This window comes from Martes martes (assembly GCF_963455335.1).
Source record: "Martes martes genome assembly, chromosome: 2".
Classification (NCBI taxonomy): domain Eukaryota; kingdom Metazoa; phylum Chordata; class Mammalia; order Carnivora; family Mustelidae; genus Martes; species Martes martes.
The window spans coordinates 33,708,081-33,731,247 of NC_137889.1; the positions used below are offsets into that span (position 1 = coordinate 33,708,081).

Below are 23,167 nucleotides of genomic sequence, written 5' to 3' on the forward strand. Positions count from 1 at the left end.
ACTTTAAGTATGTCATGTTCACCCAATCCTTCCTCTATACATTTCTTCACCAGTGTCCTGGTTACTGTAATCCCCTTTGTTCCTCGAGGCACTGACCGCTGCCTAGCACCTTCAACTCGCTGTCTCTACAGCAAACTATTCACACCATGAAAGGCTGTTCTAATCATGTTTTAATTGTTGTCATTTAGTCAGGAGTAGAAATTATCAAGTCCAGAGCCATTTTATTTGAACACAATTACTACTAATGCCTTTGGCAACCCTAATTTACAGATAACCCAGTTACTTGTACACAGTAAAAGAGAAACTTCCCAAAAAGTCGTCCTTGATGGCAAGTACCCGAGGTTCTGCTCCAAAGTGATTTTCCCAGAGCACAACATAAGAGATTTTATCTGAGGTCCTGGGTTCTGAGAAGATGGTGAGAGAAGAAAGAATATTGCCCTTTACTTCCTGAAGATTCAAAGTAAGCCGAGTTGCCCCAAGACAACCTGAGGAATAAACTTTGGCCTTTTCTCCAACATAATAGCATCCCTCTTCATTAAGTTGAAATGCTTGAAAATCTTTCAACTGTACAGCCAAACCCTCTTTCCTTTACACAACTGATCTCTTTCTACCTACCCACAGCACCTACTATTTCTCCATCTATCAAACTTTCTATTTTACTGTGTTAGCCTTTATATTGCTTGGCTCCTTCTCGCAGAGCTGGACACAGAGGACACTCAAGAATTGGACTGAATGTGTGCAGAGGTCATGCTAGACCGTCTAAAGCTTCCTGTGCTCTCCTCGGGTAAGGCAGTGCTAGCCACAGCCGGCTTCTGACCTCTTGAAGTACGGATAGCCCGAATTGAGGCAGGCTGTAAATCAAAACCACACACTGAGTTTTGTAAATCAAGCACAATAAAACAAAATCTCATGGCGCCTGGCTGACTCAATGGGTAGAGCATGGGACATTTGATTTTCGGGTTGTTAAATTCAAGCCGCACTTGGGTGTACACACTACTTAAAAATAAAATCTTTTCAAAGAAACTCAGTTAAGTGTCCCTATTGGTTGCATAATGAAACCTTACTTTGGAGATAGTAAGTTAAGTGTATTCATGAAAATGTTTTACTTTTTATGTGCCCATTGAGAATTCCTAATTACTTGTGTGGCTCGCATATTTCTATTGGACAGCACTGTTTCAAGGATGACAAGAAGAAATAAACATGCATTTGGATCAGGCCGTGTTCTTCAGAAACAGTTTTATCGGTTCCTCATGAGACTCATCTGAGACACTCAGAGCCACGTCTTCCGCTCTAACAGCTTCGAGTCCTGGTCCCCGCGCACAAATCTCAGTTCACAGCTCTTTGAACGCCAGGGAAGAGCAAATCTGGGGCGCATTTGGAAAAGGACGAGAACCTCGGAACACGCTTTTTCTTTTTGTCCCGTCAGAAAGGTCCCACAGGGGTGGGGGCGGCGGCTCAGGCGCATCGTGGACGTGGAAGGCTCGCCGGGGGGCACCGGAACTCCTCCAGAGGGCCTCCACACCCCCGCCCCACCGTCCAGAGCCCGGCCCGTAGGTGCCCAGGAAGGCCAGAGCCGCCTCTCCAAGATGGCCGGCGCCGTAGGGCGGGGCCGCCCGCCATCCCGCCCTCGGCCCGCCCCCGACCCAGTGTCGATTGGGTGAGACGACTCGGTGGTGAGCGGCGATTGGACCACACAAGACGCGAGCTGGGCGGGACCGGAAAGCGGTCTCAGCCTGGGGGTGCAGGGGGCGGAGGGGGGTCAGCTCTCGGCGTAGGTCCCTGGGGATGTGGAGAGCTGGCAGCATGTCGGCGGAGCTGGGAGTCGGATTCGCACTGCGGGCGGTGAACGAGCGCGTGCAGCAGGCGGTGGCGCGGCGGCCGCGGGTGAGGAGGGAGACAGCGTGGGGACTGTGGGCGGCTGCTTTGAGAAGGGGACACCTGCATGGGAATGGGTCGTCACGGTGACGCAGAGGGGGTCTCCCGGCGGGGCGGGAGCCGTCCAGCCGTCCAGGCGTCGGCGCGGGTTGCAGAGCCCCCGCAAGGCTAGCGAAGGGTTTCCTCAGCGACCTCGCGATGAGTCGGACAGGTTTTCTGGAGGTTGGTTCCGTTGGAGCAGAAGGTGTCCACTACCCGGGAAAATGATGTCCCCGACATCGCGGCCGTTGCCCACCCGCCTTGTTTAGGAGTCAACAGCCTTAGCGGACGGGAGCAGCGCAGGTCCGGTGCCCAGAACATGCAAGAGAAGACGTCCCCAAGAGCACCCAGAGAGGGCCAGGTCTCCTGAGATCGCTTGTGCGGCAGCGTCTAACAGCTAGCAGTTGCTCAGTAATTGTCGACACCAGAGCTGCGCTAGGACGTTTGGGGCAGGAGGGAACTGACATTCAGTCCCAAGCAGTTTTAAGGGAGACTCCCCCCGCCTTATATTCTGTCTCTTCTTGGACTTTAATTAGATCAAGCGTCAGTATTTGCTCCCCTCCTTGTAAGTTTAAGCTGGGTGGTGTGGAGTGAGACATAACTGAACAGAAAGGTCAGAGTTTCTCTGATCAAGCATTGATGGTGTCAGAATTCAGAATAACGTCCTGGAGGCAGAAGACCTCGATTGCTATAGTCTTTCCTTGGCTACTAATAAGATGTTACCTTGAACTAAGTTACTTAACTATTCTGATCCGGAGTTTCCTCATCTGCCGTAGGCAATGGAATACGCTCTCATTGCTTTAAGCTCCCTGCTGACATTGATGTTCTGTGATTCTCAGTGATTCTCCCTAATACATGTCACAAATATATCAGGACCAGAATGAGTTTCCAGAACTTAACTGTGGAGTTTCAGAAGCCAGCAGGGGCACCCCCTCTAGTGAGAGGGTAATGCCTTCCCTTAATGAAGTGATTCTTAAACCTCCAACATTAGTGTGCAAGAGCATCATCTGGAGAGTTTGTGTAAAAAGCAGATGCTCAGACTCCAGCCGCAGAGATTCAGATTCAGTAGGTCTGGAGTGGTACCCAGCTGATGCTGATGCAGTTGGTTAAAGACTGCGTTTTAAGGAAATACTGCTTTTACTTACCTTCCCAGTTCTCCTGAGAGTAGATGTTCAAGTAGCTAACACAGGGCGCCTGGGTGGCTCATTGGGTTAAGTGTCAGCCTTTGGCTCAGGTCATAATCCCAGGGTTCCTGGATGGAGCCCCACATCAGGCTACCGGCTCAGTAGAGTCTGCTTCTTCCTCTCTCTCGCCCCCCCCCCGCCCTGCCACTTGTGCATGCAAGCTCTCACTCTCTCTTTTTCTCTCAAATGATTAATTAATATCTTTAAAAAAAAATAAAATAAAGCAGCTAACACACTAGATTCGGATGCCCTACATTTGAAAGACATTCAATCAACATTTGATACTGGTCTCCCTCCAGTATTGAAATAACAGAGCTTACCTAATGTCAAGTTAAGACCTATGCCAATTGACTCTATGGGATCCATCTTATAGAACTTACTGGGATAATATTTCTAAACATTCACTCATTTGACTCTTTCCCTCTTGGCAGGATCTCCCAGCCATCCAGCCCCGGCTAGTAGCAGTTAGCAAAACCAAACCTGCAGACATGGTGATTGAAGCCTACAGTCATGGCCAGCGTACTTTCGGGGAGAACTATGTAAGAGTCCTTTTCCAGTCTGCCTTTGGAAGAGTCGTGATTGCCAGGTTTCTGATTCGTTCTGTTTTTACTCTTTAGGTTCAAGAACTGCTAGAAAAAGCATCAAATCCTAAAGTAAGTGGATATCTGAATTTTGGAGTCTGTGTCTAATCTTGGCCCTTCAGCTGAAAGTTAGACCCATTTTGGTGGTTGAGTTTTACAGGATGATCAGCTGGCAGTAGAAATGTCTGTAATCATCTTGAACTCCAAATATTTCTCAGCTAAACTTTCTTTCTTTATTAAAACTAAGACTATAGTTTTCTCCTCTGCAGCTTTTTGGATGTGGTGATTTAGGAGCTTGCTGTGATCCTGGGTCCTTTTGAGGTTTGAAAGCTTTAGTCAGTTCATCCTTTGTTTTTGTTGTTGTTGTTTTATTTTGTCTTTTTGAAGTAGGCTCCACACCCAGTGTGTGGCTTGAATTCATGACCCTAAGATCTAGAGTCATGTGCTCTACTGACTGAGCCAGCCAGGTACTCCATAATCAGTTCATCTTTAATGGATGATATCTAAAAGAAGGAGGGAGCTGATGGGAACAAGCAAGAGAAACAGAGTAGAAGCCTTGGGTTTTTCTCTAAGTGTCCTTTAGAGCCTGGCTAACGATGGTGATAGTGGTTTGTTGGATAGACATTAAAAGACAGAAGGAAATATGTAAGGTATTTGAGCCAGCAAGGCCTTCATAAATTCTAAGTCAAACATGGTTACCTTTTTCTCTTCAGATTCTGTCTTTGTGTCCTGAGATCAAATGGCACTTCATTGGCCACCTACAGAAACAAAATGTCAACAAATTGATGGGTAAGATAAACTTCTAAATATGGAGACAAAATCTCTCTACCATTATATTACTTATACTACTTTCTGTGGCAAAGGGAACATAATTCACCATTTGTGTTTTGGATATTTTGGGAAGAGAATTCTTAGTATAAGGAGGAAGCCTCATACGGAGAGCAGCTTCTGCATTGCATTCCTTTGTACCTTTATCAAAAATCAGCTATCCATGGGTTTATTTCTAGATTTTTTACTGTGTTCCACTGATCTGTTTATCTACTTTTACACTGGTAGCATGCTATTTTGATTTACTGGAGCTTTATAATAATTCTTGAAATTGAGTACTGTTAGTCCCCAACTTTGTTCTTCTTTTTCAAAGTCATTTTAGCTATTCTAGATGCTTTGCATTTCCATGTAAACCAATTTGTCAGTTTCTACCAAAATAAAACATATGTTCTGCCAGGTATTTGATTAGGATTGTATTGGATCTTTTTTTTTTTTTAAGATTTTATTTATTTATTTGACAGAGATCACAAGTAGGCAGAGAGGCAGGCAGAGAGAGAAGGGGAAGCAGGCTCCCCGCTGAGCAGAGAGCCCGATGTGGGGCTTGATCCTAGGACCTGAGATCATGACCTGAGCTGAAAGCAGAGGATTTAACCCACTGAGCCACCCAGGCGCCCCTGCATTGGATCTTTAGATCGATTTGGAGAACATTGACATAGTAAAAATACTGAATCTCCCAACACATTAATGGGGTATAGCACAGTATTTATTTAGGTCTTCTTTAACTTCTCTTAGTTAATATTTTGTAGTTTTCATTGTGCAGGATTTCATCTTTTGTCTGATTTGTATCTGAGTTTTTCTTATATTTTGATGCTATCTATTGATACTATTATTGATGCTGTTACTTCAATTTCTGATTGTCTGTTGCTAATATAATACAATTATAATACAATTAATTTTTATATATTCATTTTCTATCCTGCAACTTTGTTAAACTCATGTTGTAGTTCTACTTATTCTAGTAGTTTCTTAGTAGTTTTTTTTTTTAGATTTTAGTAGTTTGTTTGTTTTTTTTAAAGATTTTATTTATTTATTTAACAGAGCGATCACAAGTAGGCAGAGAGGGAGGCGGGGTGGGGGGGTGGAAGCATGTTCCCCGCTGAGCAGAGAGCCCGATGTGGGGCTCGATCCCAGACCCTGAGATCACAACCCGAGCCGAAGGCAGAAGCTCAACCCACTGAGCCACCCAGGCACCCCATTCGTAGTAGTTTTTTAAGTTCTACTTACTCTACTAGGGGTTTTGTTGGGGTTTTTTTTGCAGATTCCATATAATTTTCCACATAGACAACCATGTTACCTATGAACAAAGACCATTTTCAATCTGGGTGCCTTTTATTTCTTTTTCTTGCCTTATTATACCAGCTAATACCTCCAATACAGTATTGAATAGAAATGCTACGAGTGCACGTGCATGTTTTTCTTTTTTCTTTTTTCTAAGATTTTATTTATTTATTTGACAGAAAGAGAGGTCACAAGTAGGCAGAGACAGAGAGGGGAAGCAGGCTCCCTGCTGAGCAGAGAGCCCGATGCAGGGCTCCATCCCAGGACCCTGAGATCATGACCTGAGCTGAAGGCAGGGCCTTAACCCACTGAGCCACCCAGGTGCCCTTTGATGTTCTTTATCAGAAGGGGAGTTTACCCTTCTAATCCTAGCTTGCTGAGAGGCTTTATCAAGAATCAATGTTAGATTTTGTCAGATGCCTTCCCTGCATCCATTGAAATGATCCTGTGGTTTTCTTTTTCAGCTTATTAACATGTTGAATTACATTTATTGATTTTCAAATGTTAAACTACCCCTGCATTCCTAGGAATAAGTTCACTTGGTCAGGCAGTATTATCCTTTTACTGTAATGTTGCATTTGATTTGTTAAGTTTTGCTTAGAATGTTTGCATCTACATTCAAAAGGGACATTGGGCTGTCATTTTCTTATAATATCTTTTTTTAGGTTTAATAACAATGATACTGGCCTAATAGAAAGAACTGGAAAGTACTCCCACTTCTTCAGTCTTTTGAAAGAGTTTGTGTGGAATTGGTATTGTCCCTTCCTTAACTGCTTGGTAGAATTCATCAGTGAGGCCTGGAGTTTCTTTGTAGGAAGGTTTTGGGTTTTTTGGTGTTTTTTTTTTTAAATTTTATTTATTTATTTGAGAGAGAGAGCATGATAGTGGGGAGGGTCAGAGGAAGAAGCTGAGCAGGGAGCCTGATGCAGGACTTGATCCTGGGACTCCAGAATCATGATCCGAGCCAAAAACAGTCGCCCAACCAACTGAGCCGTCCAGGCACCCTGTAGGAAGGTTTTTAACTGTAGTTTCAGTTTTGTTAATAGACTTCACATAATCTGTTTTTTCTTGGGTGAGCTGTGTTACTTTATGTTTTTTGAGGAATTTGCCCATTTCATCTAAAGTAATGAATTTATGAGCATTAAGTTGTTGGTAATATCTCTTTATTATCTTTTTAATATCTGTAGAATCTGTAGTGATGTCAACTCATTCCTGATGTTGGTCATTTGTCTTCTCTTTTTTTTCCTAATCCATCTGACTGGAGGTTTATCAGTCTTCTCTGATAGCTACTTTTAGTTTCATTAATTTTTCTCTGTTCTATTAGTATAATATGTTATATAAACAAAAATAATGATGTATTATGGGATTTATAACATGAAAAAGTAAAGTGCATTGAAACTGTGACATACAAAATGGAAAGTAAGAACAGAAGTACACTAATATAAGGTTCTTAAACTTTATATTAAGTGGTATGACATCATTTTAAGGTAGACTGTGTATAAGTTCAACTTTAAAGCAACCAATAAAGGTGCCTGACTGGCTCAGTTGGTAGAGCGTACAACTTGATCTCAGGGTCATAAGTTCAAGCCTCACACTTGGATCATAAGTTCAAGTCCCACACTTGGGCATAGAGCTTACTTAAAAAAATAAAATAAATCAACCAATAAAATAACACAGTAGAAAATTATAGCTAATACGTCAGCAAAGAAGATAAAATGGAGTAATAAAAAATACGTGAAATAGTATCTCATTGTGGTTTGATTTTTGCATTTCCCTAATGACAAATGAAGTTGAGCATTTTTTCATGTGTTTATTGGCCATTTGTACATCGTCTTTGAAGAAATGTCTATTCAGATCCTTTGTGTGTTTTTTAATTGAGTCTTTTTATTATCGAGTTGTAAAATTTCTTTTATATATCCTAGGTACCAGTCCTTTATGTTGTATATGATTTGCAAATATTTTCTCCCATTCCATGGGAATGGTATCTTTACCATCTTTGGTATCTTTACCATCTTTCTTTATGGTATCTTTTGTAGCCTAGAAATCTTTCATTTTAACGTACTCTAGTTTATCTCTTTTTTCTTTTGTGGCATGTGCTTTTGTTACTATAGCTAAGAAATCCAAGGTCACAAAGATTTTTTTTCCTTAAGTAATCTCTGTGCCCAATATGGGGCTTGAACTCACAACCCTGAGATGGAGAGTCGGATGCTCTACCATTTGAGTCAGCTAGATGCCCCCAGAGTCTCAAAGATTTGCTCTTATTTTCTTCTGAGAGTTTTATCATGTTAGCTCTTACCTTTGGGTCTTTTTGAGTTAATTTTTATGTATAGCCTAAGGAAAAGGGAGGTGCCACTTCATTTTTTTCCATTGAACTTTTTTGTACCTTCACCTTTATTTTTCAAAGGTACTTTTGCAGACCATAGAGCTTTAGCTTAATGGTTTTTTCTTTCGATACTTTAAAGATATTGCTCCACTGTCTTTATTTAGACTGTTTCCAATGAGAAATATAATGTCATCCTTATCTTTGTTCCTCTGTATGTAACATGTTGTGTTTTTTTTTTCTTTAGCTACTTGCAAGGTTTTCTTGTTATCACTGACTTTGAGCAATTTGATTATGATATGCCTTGGTGTAATTTTTTTTTTTTTTTTCACATTTCTTGTGCTTGGGGTTCATTGAGCTTCTTGGATCTGGGGTTCTAATCAAGTTTAGAAATTTTTCAACTATTGTTTCTTCACATACATTTTTTGCCTCCCCCTTTCTTTTCTCCTTTGGGGACTTCAGTTACGTATTGGTCTGCTTGAGGTGATCCCACAGCCCACCGATGCTCTTTTAAGTTTTATTTTTTTTTTTCCTTCTCTGTGTTTCATTTTGGATAATTTCTTCAAGGTAACTAAGCCTTTCTTTAGCATTGTCTAATTTGCCATTAATCCCATCAGTGGATTTTTCATCTCCTACATGGTGGTTTTCATGACAGTTGAGTCTTTTTATATCTTCCATGGCCTTCTATATTTTTTATATATGGCACACGGTTACAGTAACTGTTTTAATGTGCTGCCTACTAATTCTATCATCTTCTGTCATCTTTGACAGTCTGGGGCAATTTCAGCAGATTGATTTAACCCCTCATTACGTATCATATTTCCTGCTTCTTTGAGTGTCTGATTTTTGTTTTGGGGGGGTTTTTTGGTTTTTTGTTTGTTTTGGACAGCCAAACATTGTGAATTTTCTTTTTGGGAGCTGGTCATTTTCATATTCCTATAAATATTTTTGAGCCTTTGTTTGGAACACAGCTAACTTACTTGGGACAGTTTGATCTTTTTAGGTCTTGCTTTTAAGATTAGTTGATGTGCCTAGAGCAGAGCTCAATTTAGGGCTAATTATTCCCTATTACTGAGATAAGGCCCTCCATGTACTCTACCCGGTGCCCCATGAATCCTAAGCCTGTTTGGTGGGAATAGGCACTATTCCATCCCCTCTGTGAACATCAGGCTCTGTTTCTTCTAATCCTTTCAAACAGTTCTGTCCTGAGCCAGGAGTGATTTCCTTACATGCATGCACTGATCTGTACCCAGCCGAGTTCTGGAAGGGAGCCCTTCACAACTCACCAGTGGTCTCTCTGGGTGCAGCTCTTTCCTCTCCCAAATTCTGCCCTGTGAACTCTAGCTACTTAGTTTTTCCAGATTCTTGGTTCCTGTCTTCAACTCGGGTCCACACTCTTCCTGCGTTTGCCTTTCCCGTGCCACATTCTAGAAACTTTAGCTGGGGCAGTTGTGGGGCTCACTTCATTTGTTTCTCATCCCTCAGAGATCACTATCTTTCATTGCATGATACTCAGTTCTTTTACATCACCGTTTCATATATTTTGTCCATTTCAATGTTCAGGTGGGAGGGTAAATCTGATCCCTATACTTCATCTTGTCGAAAAGCAGAAGTCTATTGTATTATTTTTTTTTTAAGATTTTATTTATTTACTTGACAGAGAGAGACACAGCGAGAGAGGGAACACAAGCAGGGGGAGAGGAAGAGGGAGGAAGCAGGCCTCCTGCTGAGCAGGCAGCCCAATGTGGGACTCCATCCCAGGACTCCAGCATCATGACCTGAGCCGAAGGCAGCCGCTTAACGGCTGAGCCACCCAGGCATCCCTATTGTATTATTTTTTTAAAGCTATTTCATATTAGGTGTGAGGGAAGTAGGGAGCGTATTTATACTTAATAAGTGGACAGCAAGACAATCAGCTTTTTATTGGAGAAATAATTAAATTAGATTCCCTTCCTCACAGTGTAAATTCCAGTGAGAGTAAAGAATCTTTTTTTTTTTTTTAAGATTTTATTTATTTATTTGATAGAGAGAGAGAGCGAGAAAAGGAACACAAGCCAGGGGAGTGGGAGAGGGAGAAGCAGGCTTCCTGCCCAGCAGAGAGCCCGACACGGGGCCTCATTCCAGGACCCTGGGATCATGACCTGAGCTAAAGACAGATGCTTAACAACTGAGCCATCCAGGCATCCCAAGATTAAAGAATCTTAACTTGAAAATCAAAATTATGAAGTTTTAGAAGAAAAATAGGAAGATATTTTTACTTTTTCAGGCTGGTGAAAGACCTTTCTAAATAAAACAAAGTCTGAAAGCCATTAAAGAAACAATTAGCACATTTGCTTACACAAAAATTAAAGCTTTCCGTATGTCAAAGCAAAAGGGAAGCACAGATTGGTAGTAAAATAATATTTTTTAAAAGGGGAATAGGTTAATGTCCATAATGTATAAAGAATTTTTTTTAAGATTTTATTTATTTATTTGACAGAGAGAGACAGTAAGAGAGGGAACACAAGCAGGGTGAGTGGCAGAGGGAGAAGTAAGCTCCCCACCAAGCAAGGAGCCTGAGGCAGGACTCAATGTCAGAACCCTGAGATCATGACCTGAACCGAAGGCAGATGCTTGCTTAACAACTGAGCCACCCAGGCACCCCTAAAGAATTTTTTTTTTTTTAAAGATTTTATCCATTTATTTGACAGACAGAGATCACAAGCAGGCAGAGAGAGAGGAGGAAGCAGGCTCGCTGCCGAGTAGAGAGCCCGATGTGGGGCTTGATCCCAGAACCCTGGGATCATGACCTGAGCTGAAGGCAGAGGCTTTAACCCACTGAGCCACCCAGGCACCCCCCCCTAAAGAATGTTTTAATGCATAAGAAAAACATAGGGAAAAACTAAGAACAGGCCATTTATATGGATAAAATATACAGAAGACCAGTAATCAAACAAAAAATGCTTATCCTCAGTAAGAGAAATGCAAAATACAATAATAAATTCTACTTTTCACCAATCAGGTGTGCAAAAAATAGAGAGTCTGCTAATATCCAATGTTTGAGAGCAGGAGTAAATGAGCACTCCACATTTTGCCAGGAAGATTACAAAATGGTAGGGCTTTTTTGGTTTTCTGGTATCTAACACAGTTTTAATTGTACTTTGTCCTTAACTAGTAATTTCAGTTCTTGGTACTCATGTATCCTATAGCAACTTGTATATGTGCACAAAGATCTGTTTCTAAGCTTTGGTTTTGTAGTAAAAAAAAAAAAAAAAAAAAAAAAAAAACCAAGGTTAATAAGAACAATGTTAAGGAAATTGTGATCATCTGTTCTGTGGAATGTTGCAGTTGTTAAAAGTACCAGTAGATTTATGGTACTAATGTAGAAAAAATCTCCAACATGTATTGCTAACTGGAAGCAAGCAACCCATAAAACATTTACTATGATCCAGGGTGTCTGGCTCACTCAGTTAGTGGAGTGTGTGACTCTTGATCTCAGGGTTATAAGTTCAAGTCCCACGTTGGGTATAGAGATTACTTAAAAATAAAAGGTTTGGGGGGGAAAAAAACCAGTATGATCCCATCTATATGTTATTCCAAAAAATAACAAGGAAATTATACATCTGGGGGGGGGGTGTCTATGTGATTGGAAGGAAATACACTAAAATGATCTGGAAGAATCCTCAGCCCAGTGGTAATAGTGGTAGTTTCTAGGGTGAGAGGCTCTGAGTTTTTACTGCATGTGCTTCTGTTTGCTTTTTTTTTTTTCCTCCACATCAAGCATATCTGCTTTTGGTCTTTTTTTTTTTTTCCTAAAGACTTTATTTATTTATTTGACAGAAAGAGAGATCACAAGTAGGCAGAGAAGCAGGCAGAGAGAGGGGGAAGCAGGCTTCCCGCTGAGCAGAGAGCCCGATGCGGGACTCGATCCCAGGACCCTGGCATCATGACCTGAGCCGAAGGCAGATGCTTAACGCACTGAGCCACCCAGGCGCCCCTGGTCTCTTTTTAAAGTATATATGTTTTTAAATGAAAGCCTAAGCTCAAATTCAACATTAAGAATATGGAGTCATGGGACACCTGGGTGGCTCGGTCAGTTGAGCCTTCTGCTCAGGTCATGATCCCAGGGTCCTGGGATTGAGTCCCACATCAGGCTCCTTGCTCAGCGGGAAGCCTGCTTCTCCCTCTGCCTGCTGCTCTCCCTGCTTGTACGCACTTGTTTCCTCTCCCTCTCACACATACACAAATAAATAAGTGAAAAACCTTAAAAAAACAAACAAACAAAAAAAAAACATGGAGTCGTGGGGCACCTGGGTGGCTCAGATGGTTACGCATCTGAGCATTTGGCTAGGGTCATCTCAGGGTCCTAGGATGAAGCCCCATGTTGGGCTCCCTGCTCAGCAGGAAGTCTGCTTGTCCCTCTCCCTCTTCCCCTCTCCCTCAACACTCACACTCTCTCTCTCTCTCTCTCAAATAAATATTCAAAAAAATATGATGGAGTTTGCCATTATTTAAATCACAGCTCTAATATTTGTTAGTTTTGTAAACTTGAATAAACTTTATCCTTTCTGAGCCTCAGTTTCCCCATCTGTAAGGTGGAGGTAATAATAGTGCTTCATGAACCACAGTAAAGATTGAAAAGCAGTAATGCATGTATACTGGTTAGCAGATTGCCTGTTTGACGAGAGCAAGCTGCTGATGTCGCTGCTTCTGTCTTCACTCTGTATCTGAGGCAAGAGTGATATTTCATATCACATGCATCTTTGGAAAAGGAGATGGTTTCGATGGTGTCAGCATCTCCCTTAGCTGTTGTTCTGTCGTCCTTTTTGAAGAGAGCACCCCTGTCCCACAGTTTAAGAACATGGCGTTATCCTGCCAGGGAAGCACTTGGGCCTCCAAAGTTATCCTTTCTTTATTGTCATCTTGACCTGGTTCTTGCATGTGAACTGAGGTATAGTCCCATCAAGCCTGCTCTTGCGAATCTGCACAATTGCCAGCCCTCTTGAATGCATGTGCCTCCTGGTTGCAGCAGGTCACTGTTTCCCTGATGGATCCTTTCCAATGAGGTAGCAGAGGGCTGACATTCAAACTGACATCTAGTAAAACCATCTCATAAGTCTGAGCATAAGTCTGTCTTGTTCTCTTTCTGGGAAATCGTTCTTTCATCCACCAAGTCAAAAAGATTGGTTGTATGTTGCTTGCTACAGTACGGTGAATGAAGAATTACCTTGCCTCTTTCTCGTTTCAGCTGTCCCCAGTCTCTTCATGCTGGAAACAGTGGATTCTGTGAAGTTGGCAGACAAAGTGAACAGTTCATGGCAGAAAAAAAGTTCTCCTGAAAGGTTAAAGGTTATGGTCCAGGTTAATACCAGTGGAGAGGAGAGTAAGTGACCCGACCTGAATTGTAGATTTTTCTTCCCCTTAGTATGGTTGAAGGTCAGGAAGAATGGCAGGCCTAAGGATCTGATAGCTAAGGGTCTAGAAGGGAATCACAGGCCTCTAAGTAAGCTGTTTTCTGTAGGATCTAGATGGTACAATGACATCTAAGCCAGTCCACATATCTCTTTCTTACATTGTGGTTTGTTAATTCTTAGTTTTTTGGTGGCCCAGAATAGGACAAGCCAAGAAGGGAACTGTAACTTCAATCTCCTGAAAATTCCTAGAAATCCATCACTCCTGAAGGAGATGGCACAGTTACAGGTGTAACACTCAGGTGTTAAAAAAATTACTTAATGTTACATTAGGAGGGAAAAGACGGAAGTCACTTGAACGCCAGTTAATGAATACCTTTAAGGGGTTTGGGTTGACTGTAACCTAGTGAATAGAGCAGGAGCTTTGAAATCAGACCTCGGGTTTGAGCTCCCACACGTTCCAGCACTGTAACCTCAGGCAAGTTACCTAACCTCTCTGTACCTCAGTTTCCTTCGCGGACCATGATAATCACTGTGATAATCACAGTGGTGCCTACGTCAGAGGGTGTTGTCAGGATTGAAAGTGGTAACGTGGGCAGAGCTGCTGGCAGGGAAGCCTGCACATCTCACTTGTTAGCACTTGTTAACAGTAAGTGTTCACAGACTGGTCGTTTACTTATGACCTGCAGAGCCCCGAGATTCACCAGAGGGTTGTGGGACCTTGGACAAGGCACTGAGCCTCCCTGTGCCTCAGTTTCCTCATTTTTAGAGTGGAGACAATAAGAGTACTTACTGCATAGTTACTGTATTAAGTGAAGAGCTCTTAGAACTTGGCACATGTGCCTGACACATAAGTGTTTTGTAAATTGTAACAATTTTTATTTCTGAATGCACCTAGATTATATATTATGTTATCAGTATAGGTATGTCTGAAACTGGCTCCAAGTGAAGTCTATGATAGCATTTCTTGATAATTGGCTATATTGGGCTGTAATTAAAGATTAAAGTGAACATTCATAGCATCTCCATTTGATAAATGAGGGAAAGAGAACATCCATATTCCTTATAACGGCATAACAAATAATCATGTGCTACAGATTCCTCCTCTATTTGTTAATTAGCAAGTTCCATTAAATTTTACAAATACTTAGTGAAAACTGTGATATATACTTTATTTTAAAATATTTACAGCTCTAATAAATTAATGAAACAATAGATGTACCAGAGCTGGGAAAAGAATTCCCTGGTGAATCTGGCATTTTGACAATGTAAGTCTTCTTGGTGTCCCAAGAAAGACAGTGTTTTTCTCTCTTCCCTCTGCTCTAGCTGTTCTCAGCTCAGATCACAGAGATTGAGATGATTAATACTCAATTCCTGACCAGAAGGGAAGCAACATAAACAAAGGCCACCAAAATAAAATTACTTTTTAGGACTGAAGGATACTTTTTATTTTTTTCCCAAGAAGTCCTCTAGCCCGAAAGTCACCTCCTTTTTAAGGAAGGGATGGAAATGAAGCCTTCCTCTGGCTGCTTCAGACATGTTGGTACAAGTGTCTTCTGTTCCTTTTTGTAAAGGTAAACATGGACTTCTGCCTTCAGAGACAGTAGCCGTGGTGGAACACATAAATGCCAAGTGCCCCAGCCTGGAATTCGTGGGGCTCATGACCATAGGAAGTTTTGGCCATGATCTTAGTCAAGGACCAAATCCAGACTTCCAGGTACTGGGGGCCAAGGATGGGGGTATTGCTCGCATGTTAAGGAAGCATCTTAGTGAAATGCTGTTGCAGGACAGGCTGCCATGATAAACTTCAGAGACATCCCAGATATTGCCTGTCAGGGGTTATGACCCTCTTCTGAATTCTTCTTGTAAGGGAAGGAGAAAATAAGTTTCCAAAACCCCCACAGACCTTTCTCAGCCCCACTTGAACCTGGCTAAAACAGAGTCTTTAGAGAAAACCAGTTCTTTTCTTCCTTTTCCAATGGCTGATGATATTTTTTTGTTTTGGGGGGCTTTTTTTTTTGTTTTTGTGAAAGTAGGAGCATTTGCTAAAAAAAAACTCTTTTGGTAACTTCTGAAAATTTTGACAGGCCTTGAAACCACAAGGAATCGATAATCTTTGGCAGAGATGTTCAGATTCAGCCACTTTCAGGCATCCTTAGAGAAGGCAGGAATGAAATAAATGTCACACTTGTCTTTCTATCAGGTGTTACTGTCCCTCCGAGAGGAGCTGTGTAAAAAGCTGAGCATCCCCACTGAGCAGGTTGAGCTGAGCATGGGCATGTCCATGGACTTCCAGCATGCTGTGAGTGTCCCCCTGGGGGCCTTTATCCACCTCAAGGGGAGGGTCTGAAAGGCCACAGCAGGGAGTGGTTTTTGTCAGAGAAACCTTTGAAAATGCCTCATCGTAGCAATAGGGTCCCAAGTAGCAGTGGCTCTCACCTGTTCCAGCATCCCCCACCCCCTTCTTTTTTGAAATTAAATGTATAGAAATGATAGCTTTGACACATAGCTTTTTTTAACTCAATACGATTCCAAGTGGATTCTAAAGAACTAAGAAGGGGCTCCTGGCTGGCCCAGTCAGTAGAGCACATGACTCTTGATCTTGGGGTCATGAGGTCAAGTCCTACAGTGGGTGTAGAGATTACTTAAAAACAAATAAAATAAACTATAATTTTTTAAAGTTTATTATATATGCTTTTTTGGAATAGTAAATAACTTGATAAAGTGCTAAAAATCTAAGTAGATACTTGATTCTGTGCATCCAGTAGTTGCATTCTTGGAAAATCACATAAACCGAAACAGTGCAAAAATAGTTTGTGTTTATAAGTGTGATGGAATTCAGTCCTGTGCTCAAACAATCAGGAGGAGGTATTTTCTTTTTTTTTTAAATAAAGATTTTGTTTACTTGTCAGAGAGAAAGAAAGAGAACAAGCACAAGCCAGGGAGCCACAGGCAGAGGGAGAAGCAGGCTCCCCCCTGAGCAGGGATCCTGATACAGGACTCAGTCCCAGGACCCTGGGGTCATGACCTGAGCCAAAGGCAGACACTTAACTGACTGACCACCCAGGCGCCCCAGGAGGAGGTTTTCTCATCTGCCTAATCATGGAGCATCAGGAAGGGCTGTGGGCTGTGAGACCTGTCCATTGTGTCACCGTGTCTCAGTCAGAGTGTGACCTCTCACTCCGGCCCCAGATAAGTGGCAGTTGTCTTCCCTAATCATGGTGACAGCCACGGACAGGCTTACTGATTTCTCAAACACACCCTGGAGGTAGGATCATCCCAAGGTTAACCACTGCCCTATAGCCCTCTTCAGCTGCGTTATCATCGTTCTTCATAGAACCCCTCGTGAACCACAGCGACAGGCATGGCTTCAGCATTGGCTGCCTTATTTCAAACTCGGCCCCAGTACTTTCTCTTCTTTCCCGCAGATTGAAGTAGGATCTACGAATGTCCGAGTAGGAAGCACCATTTTTGGAGAGCGAGATTACTCCAAGAAGCCTGCCCTGGACAAGTCGGCAGCCGACCTGAAGGCACCAATGGATGTGGCGCAGGCACACTGAGGCCAGGCACAGCCAGCAGTGGTGCATGGGCCGGGGCCGTCCAGGAGGAGGAACTATGCACTCACTTGGATTTCCGTCTCGATATTCCCTATGCTACAGCACAGCCGTGCTCTCCTTGTGACCCTCAGAGAGCGTGCTGATGATGACGTGTGTGGATGGAAACCATCTGTACTTACTTAGTATCTCACCCAAGAAGTTCACTTCAGGTAGTGGCTTTGGATTGGATCTCAGAAATCCAGACATTTCTGCAGAACAGATATCAAGTCAATAGCCAGGAATTGAGTTCAGTTTTGAATCTTGCCCAGGAAAAACAACCAACTCATGAATGCCTTCCCCAGGTTAAAATGTGGCCACTGATGCCTATAATCACCAGAGTGAGAGGGATTCCCATTTGTCGTCCCCTTTCATAGAAAATTCTCTTCACACAAACCCCTAGTGAGTAATTAATTGTCTTTGCTGCTCTGGAGCAGTGATCGCTGTCCCCAGTTTCCACCCCACCCAGTAAATATTTATCTGTGCTCTAGAATGGCAGTACAGGTGACTTCAGGAACTGGCTCAAGGCAGTGCTCCAAACCCAAATCATGGCTCATGAGAGTTTATGGCTTTGGCCACCTTGTGGTATTGACCCTGAAAATGACAGGTAACAAATGGGTTTGAGCCTTTCTAACATCCTCCTCAAGAGACAGGGCTTTGAGCTTTTTCCCCTGGGCTCTCCAGTGAGGAAAATTTAATGCTGTGATTTCTTCTACACCATAATCCTCTTAATGGTGGTTTCTTATCAAAGACCAGTGAATCTCATCGCTTCCCAGAAATTCCTTCAAAGCCAGTTCAGGCTCAGAGTTTCAACAAGGCCTGGCTTTGAGGTTCCCACCCCTGCAGAGCATTTTCCAGGTCCATCTATACCCTTCCCTCCCCTGCTGTACTGATAAGCCAGAATTTTGCAACTTCTTGGTTGTTAATAAAGTAGCAGGAGCTTCAAAAACTAGAAAGCACAATTCTCAGATACTCATAACAGTCTTTGTTCAAGCCCCAGTCTTTTATCTCACGAAATAACTTTCAGAACCTGTTGCTACTGCTGAATGTAATTTTGTAAAACTTAAAACCATTATGATGCCTGTATTCTTTCAATCAGAGCTATAACATGATATTTCAGAGTGTGTTAAATAAAAATGTGAGTTTGAATTATACCATCTGTGCCGATTACAAAGCAATTAAAGTATTTATTTTTTAAGACCTGGTGTAATGAGTGAGTCTAACAGGAGCGAGCCAATGGAGCCAACAGGTAGTCACTGTGCCCATTACTTGACACGGTGCCAGCCCAGCTTTAGAAGAGGACTTGCCCTGGCTCAGAGATGCAGCCAAAGCCACACCGTGGATGAGAGAAGAATTCTGAACTTCTAAAGGCAAGAAAATGAAATGTTGGCCTTTCGGGAATCACAAAAGGAAGGTAGTATTACTTACCTCTTGCCACAAGAACCTCTACTTTAGGTGGCCTCTAGGTGGCGACATTGGCTAACCCGTGGGCAAGTACTGGGGCTCCACCGCGCACATTTCTTGGGAGGGGCACTCACCCTGAGTCTCACCCCTTCAGAGGGCAGGAAAGGAGGCCAAAGAGAACATCTTTTTTTCCAAGTGATAGGGCTGACTCTTGCAAAGCCACTAGGTTCTTCCAGATGCCTCATTTCTTTGCTAACTGGATAGGGGTCTGAGGATGGCTGTGGAACTGGGAAAAGTGAACTTGTCTAAGCTTTTTAATAAAGAACTCTCCGGATTGTGCCTCCAGATTGAGAACAATGAAGGAGGCAAGCCAGAGGAGGCTGAGTCAAATCCAGATAAGGAAAGGAAACTAAAGTAGGTCTGTCCAGTGTTCCCACAACAGGCCAGGACCTTTGGCAAAGAGAAAAGCCAGCAAAATGGTGACTTTGATTTTTGGTACACGTGACAGGCAGCAGGTCAGAATCCTCCCAGATTTTCATTAGATGGGTGATAGCATCCACAGCAAGTTCCTGAGTCACAACAGCCTGCTGTTCTGGGACAGACCGACCATGTGGCTTAGTGTTCTCTGTCCCTGCCATCAGCCACCCAGGCCCTTGACTGCTTAGTACCAGCCTCAGAGGGTTCTGATGTTCAAAGGCTCCCAATCATCCAGAATGTCTTTGTCCTTGCAAACATCCTCAGAGATTACAACCACTGCATCTCTTAATTACTCAAATCAACTCTTCCCTGTCCCTTTTATAAACATGCCTGGCCCGTGAAGCACTCTCCCCTATATTCTTGAATTTTGCCCTCACAAAAGCTGGTGGGATAATTTCGGCGACATGGTGGCGTCCCTTTGTGGACAGGGCTCTGAGTCCCCCAGAAGGTTCTGGGTTGGTGACAAAATGAGAAACTCAAGGCTCTTAATTCCCAGTCTAGAGCTTCACTACACCACACCGGTATCTTCTGTCGCCTCAGGCTTATTATAACAATTGCCAAACGGCATATTCTTAGATTTATAGGTTTAAGTTAAGAGAAGTGTATTACCAAAACAGAAATGTATGTTTTTAGTCTATTATAATTGTTGAGAACTGACACATCTTTAATGCAGAACAAACTCTGAAACCACAAGCAGTGGGGATGAGCATGGAGGAGAGAATTAAACCCAGGCTGAGTGGAATTAGCCTCCCCCTTCTCTCATCCTGTTTCCCTAACACACACATTCCTCTCCGGATTCAAACTATCCCACGGGCTGCTGCGAGGCCCCAATCATGCCAAGCTGTGCCCTTTTCCCTCTAGAGCCAGACTGGCAGATGATTCTGTTCCCCGTGGCTACATGGGAGAAATGAGCTCAAATGGGCCATTTCCAAAACCTAAGACACCCCTGCACCAAAGCTCTGGACAGGAAGGACTCGCCCACCAATCAGAAGGGCTATGATAAGGGTGGGTGTCGCGGGCGGTGCAATTGGAACCGATTTGCTCTGGGAACTGTGACCGTCTTTACCATGAAATCACTTGAACGCTATTACATCAGCCTCATGACTAAGGGCAAAAGAATCCAAACTGTCCACCAAGAAGCTTTATGAATCTGCCCTCTCCCCTCAAGAAGCATGTAGGTAAAGAAAGGGGCTTCCTCGTACACACAGTCCTGTATCACCGAGCATCCACTGGGGCCCTGTGGAGTTGGGTGGCTAGTCACAGGATAAGGGGGCCCTAACCTTCAGTTCCTAAAATCCCTTCAAGGGCCCAAGGGACCTCAGAGCTCACACTCTTTTCCCTGTGAAGTCCAGCACAGATGAGCTGAAATGGAATATGCTAGGGACAAAGGGGAGGGGGCTTCTGGCACCTTTCTTGTATTTAAAAAGATGTTTTCTGAGCTCACAAAGGAGCAGAAGCCACCCCTTGGGGACCTGAGTGTCTTCTCCAAGCTGGGGCTCCCGGGGTTCCCCAGCACTTCCTGCCAGCGCCTGCCACGCCCGTGCCCCAGCCCAGCTCCCCTGCTCTCTGGCTCCAGAGCAAAGCCTGACCCAGCTGCCAATCTCCCAAATAAAATCAATCTGTGACCTTACTCACCAGCTGTACCGAAGAAACTAGCATAAACTAGGGCCAACTTTGAAGCCAAGAAGGGAAGATGAGAAGTTGGGAGAGAGAGAGAAAGAGGGGGGATAACTTGGCTGGACTTGAAAGGTGTCTTGTCTGTCTGTTCCCCATTAGGCGCAATTCTCTTGCAATCTGCAGCCTCGACATAATTCTCTTGACCAGAAACTCTCCAGAGAGTTAGTGTCAGAAGGAAAAACAAACAGAATAGCATCTCTGACAGCAAAGTCACTTAAAAACCTATTTGGGGGGAGGGAGGGGAGAAAAGAGATGTCAGCACGCGGGGGAAGGCACTGCACAGTGTGCCACGTGTGGAGATGCACTTACTGTGGGGCAGGACAAGAACAGGACCCAGAGCCCAGGCTGGGACAGCCCCGAGAAGGGAAGATCCCAAGTCCTCTACCCTCTGAGCCCCCCTCGAAGCTGAGGTGCTGTACTTCCTCTGGCCTCCTCACCTGTGTACCCAACACTAAAATCCACAGTGCTGGGCTCTTTGCAGCCTGGGGGTTGCCCCAAGAGGGATTGAGAAGGACTATCTTTGGAAAATAAGTGGTCCCCTGTCCTGCCTCATTTTCCCATTCCTGACCACCCCCCTGACCCCTTCGCAGCAACAAAAGACCCAGGACCTAGCTCTCCCCTTAAGCTGGGAGCCAGCTCCCAGGCAGCAAAGACCCTTCTCCCCAAGGCCCTTTGACCTGTCTTAGAGCCAAACCTCCTAGGGTTGGGGGAGGCAGGCCCCTAGTCTGCAGGAGTGGGGGGGGGTGGAGGGTGTAAGTACCAGGGAGCAGGGGATACAGGGGATACAGGGCAGGAGAGGGCACGGCTCTGGGCTCAAGTTTCTGGGGCCAGCGTCCTGTTAGAGGAGAATGCTTTTTTCTAAGGGAAGAAAAACTAATCAGAAGAAAGAAGCAAGAGCTTTTCCCTGCCTTTCGGACTTGTTTATTACTAGGATATCTGATTTCAGCAGAGGAAGCAGGCACCGAAGCAAGGTTTTTATTGGCCGTGAGCAAGAGGAATTCAGGGTTTGCCTCTGATTTGGCTTCCCCAGAACACGCAGCGCTGCAGAGTGCCCACTGCTTTCAGGGAGTAGCTCGGGGCTCGGGGCTCGGGGCTCGGGGCTCGGGGAAGGGGCCCCCAGAACTCCCACCTTTTGCAGGCTGACTCAAACTCCCCACGAAAGATGAGGGCGGAGCAAGGGCCCCGCGTGGAAGGTGGCCTCATAAACGTTTCAGAGAGGAGAGCGAAATAGGGGACAAACGTTATGAAGACGTGTAGGGATTGGCTCCAGGGGGGCGCGAGTGCGCCCCTTTTCCGCGTGGGGACCTGGAGGAGGGCTGGCCTGGTTTGGATGAAAGCGCCGTGTCTCTAGCTGACAGAGCCGGGCGGCCCGAAGCCGCGGGGCCGGGCCTGATGGTTTCAATGTGTGGGGAAGATAAAGCCAGGATGTGCAGAGGCAGCCCCTGCCAACAGCTTTCCTCAGCTGGGCCGGCGGGCCTCGGGGGAGGGGATTACCAGCTGGGCCTCAGGCTGGAGGAGCTGCTGCTGATCCCCCAGGGCTTCCCATGGCCGCCTCCTCACACAGTCCACCAGGATTCCCTGCCTCCCGCTGGCTTCCAGGAGGGGATATCTCCTCCTCGGAGAAAGGGCGAGGGTGTCCCTCATCTGGGGCCCTCTGGAGGAGCCCAGCCATCTCCCTCTCTTCCTTTTTCCCCTCTCTGCTTCCTCTTTCTAGCCACCTTTCCCTCGGGCCTCTCATAAACCTTGCCCCACAAATCCCAGGGAACAGGAAGAACCTTGAAGCTGAGATCTCAAAGAGTCCCCTTTCTTTGCTGTCCTACTTGACCCATCAGGAGCAGAGCCCTGCTGCTGAGGGTGAGGGGACTTGGAGAGAGGCCAGCCCCCCTGCCTGGCTATGTCTCTCTTCCAGGGCCTGGTTGGAGAGCCACCTTCTTCCTCCACCGGGGCGTGGGTCTCTGGGACGGGTCACAGGGCTCTCTCCCAGGCTGGGTGTGAGCCTGGAGCCCCGCTGTTGGCTGTCCCCAGCTGGCCCTGCTCACCTATGAGGCCCAGGCCCACTCTGGCAGCCACTGTGCCACTAGGAACTTTGAACTGGGGCCCAGAGCCTGGGGGGGGGGGTGCGGGCTGGATGAACAGGGCTCTCACTGTGCAGGCTTCGAGGAGCCCAGGCTTCAAAAGACATCATGCAGTCCGTTAGGGACGTGCTCACAGGGAGAGGAGCTGCAGGAGGAGTTAAAGCAGACGGCCCGCACGAGGGGCGGGGAGCTGCTACTGCGGGCAGGCACGCACACGCGCACACGTGTGTGCCTGCTCACACACGCGTGTGCACACGCACACACAGCCAAAATGCTTGCTCCGAGACTCTGGCACTAGTCTGTCTGGGTTTGACCCCCCACATCTGTACCTCACCAGTCAAATTGTCTCGGGCCAAAGACTTTAGCTCCTTCGTGCCTCGGTTTCCTCATCGGTAAATAGGGGAGATATTAAGAGCGACTGCCTCCTGGTGTTGTTGGGAAATTTA

The 23,167-nt window shown here is 44.8% G+C and overlaps 1 protein-coding gene across 1 annotated transcript; it reads left to right on the top strand.

The window, feature by feature from the left end:
• Positions 1–1,750: 1,750 nt before the first annotated feature.
• Positions 1,751–18,286, top strand: PLPBP (pyridoxal phosphate binding protein). Its single transcript, XM_080830718.1, has 8 exons — positions 1,751–1,884; positions 3,530–3,637; positions 3,716–3,751; positions 4,393–4,468; positions 13,333–13,467; positions 15,070–15,212; positions 15,699–15,797; positions 16,924–18,286. Exons 1-8 carry the CDS (start codon positions 1,786–1,788, stop codon positions 17,053–17,055), a joined length of 828 nt encoding a protein of 275 aa, XP_080686844.1. The 5' UTR covers positions 1,751–1,785; the 3' UTR covers positions 17,056–18,286.
• The last annotated feature ends 4,881 nt before the right edge of the window (positions 18,287–23,167 follow it).

Excerpts from the sequence above, each read along its gene's own strand:
- PLPBP (XM_080830718.1), top strand. The coding sequence starts at position 1,786 with ATGTGGAGAGCTGGCAGCATGTCGGCGGAGCTGGGAGTCGGATTCGCA. Across the intron at positions 3,638-3,715 it reads GTACTTTCGGGGAGAACTAT|GTTCAAGAACTGCTAGAAAA; the intron begins GTAAGAGTCCTT and ends TTTACTCTTTAG. Across the intron at positions 13,468-15,069 it reads TAATACCAGTGGAGAGGAGA|GTAAACATGGACTTCTGCCT; the intron begins GTAAGTGACCCG and ends CTTTTTGTAAAG.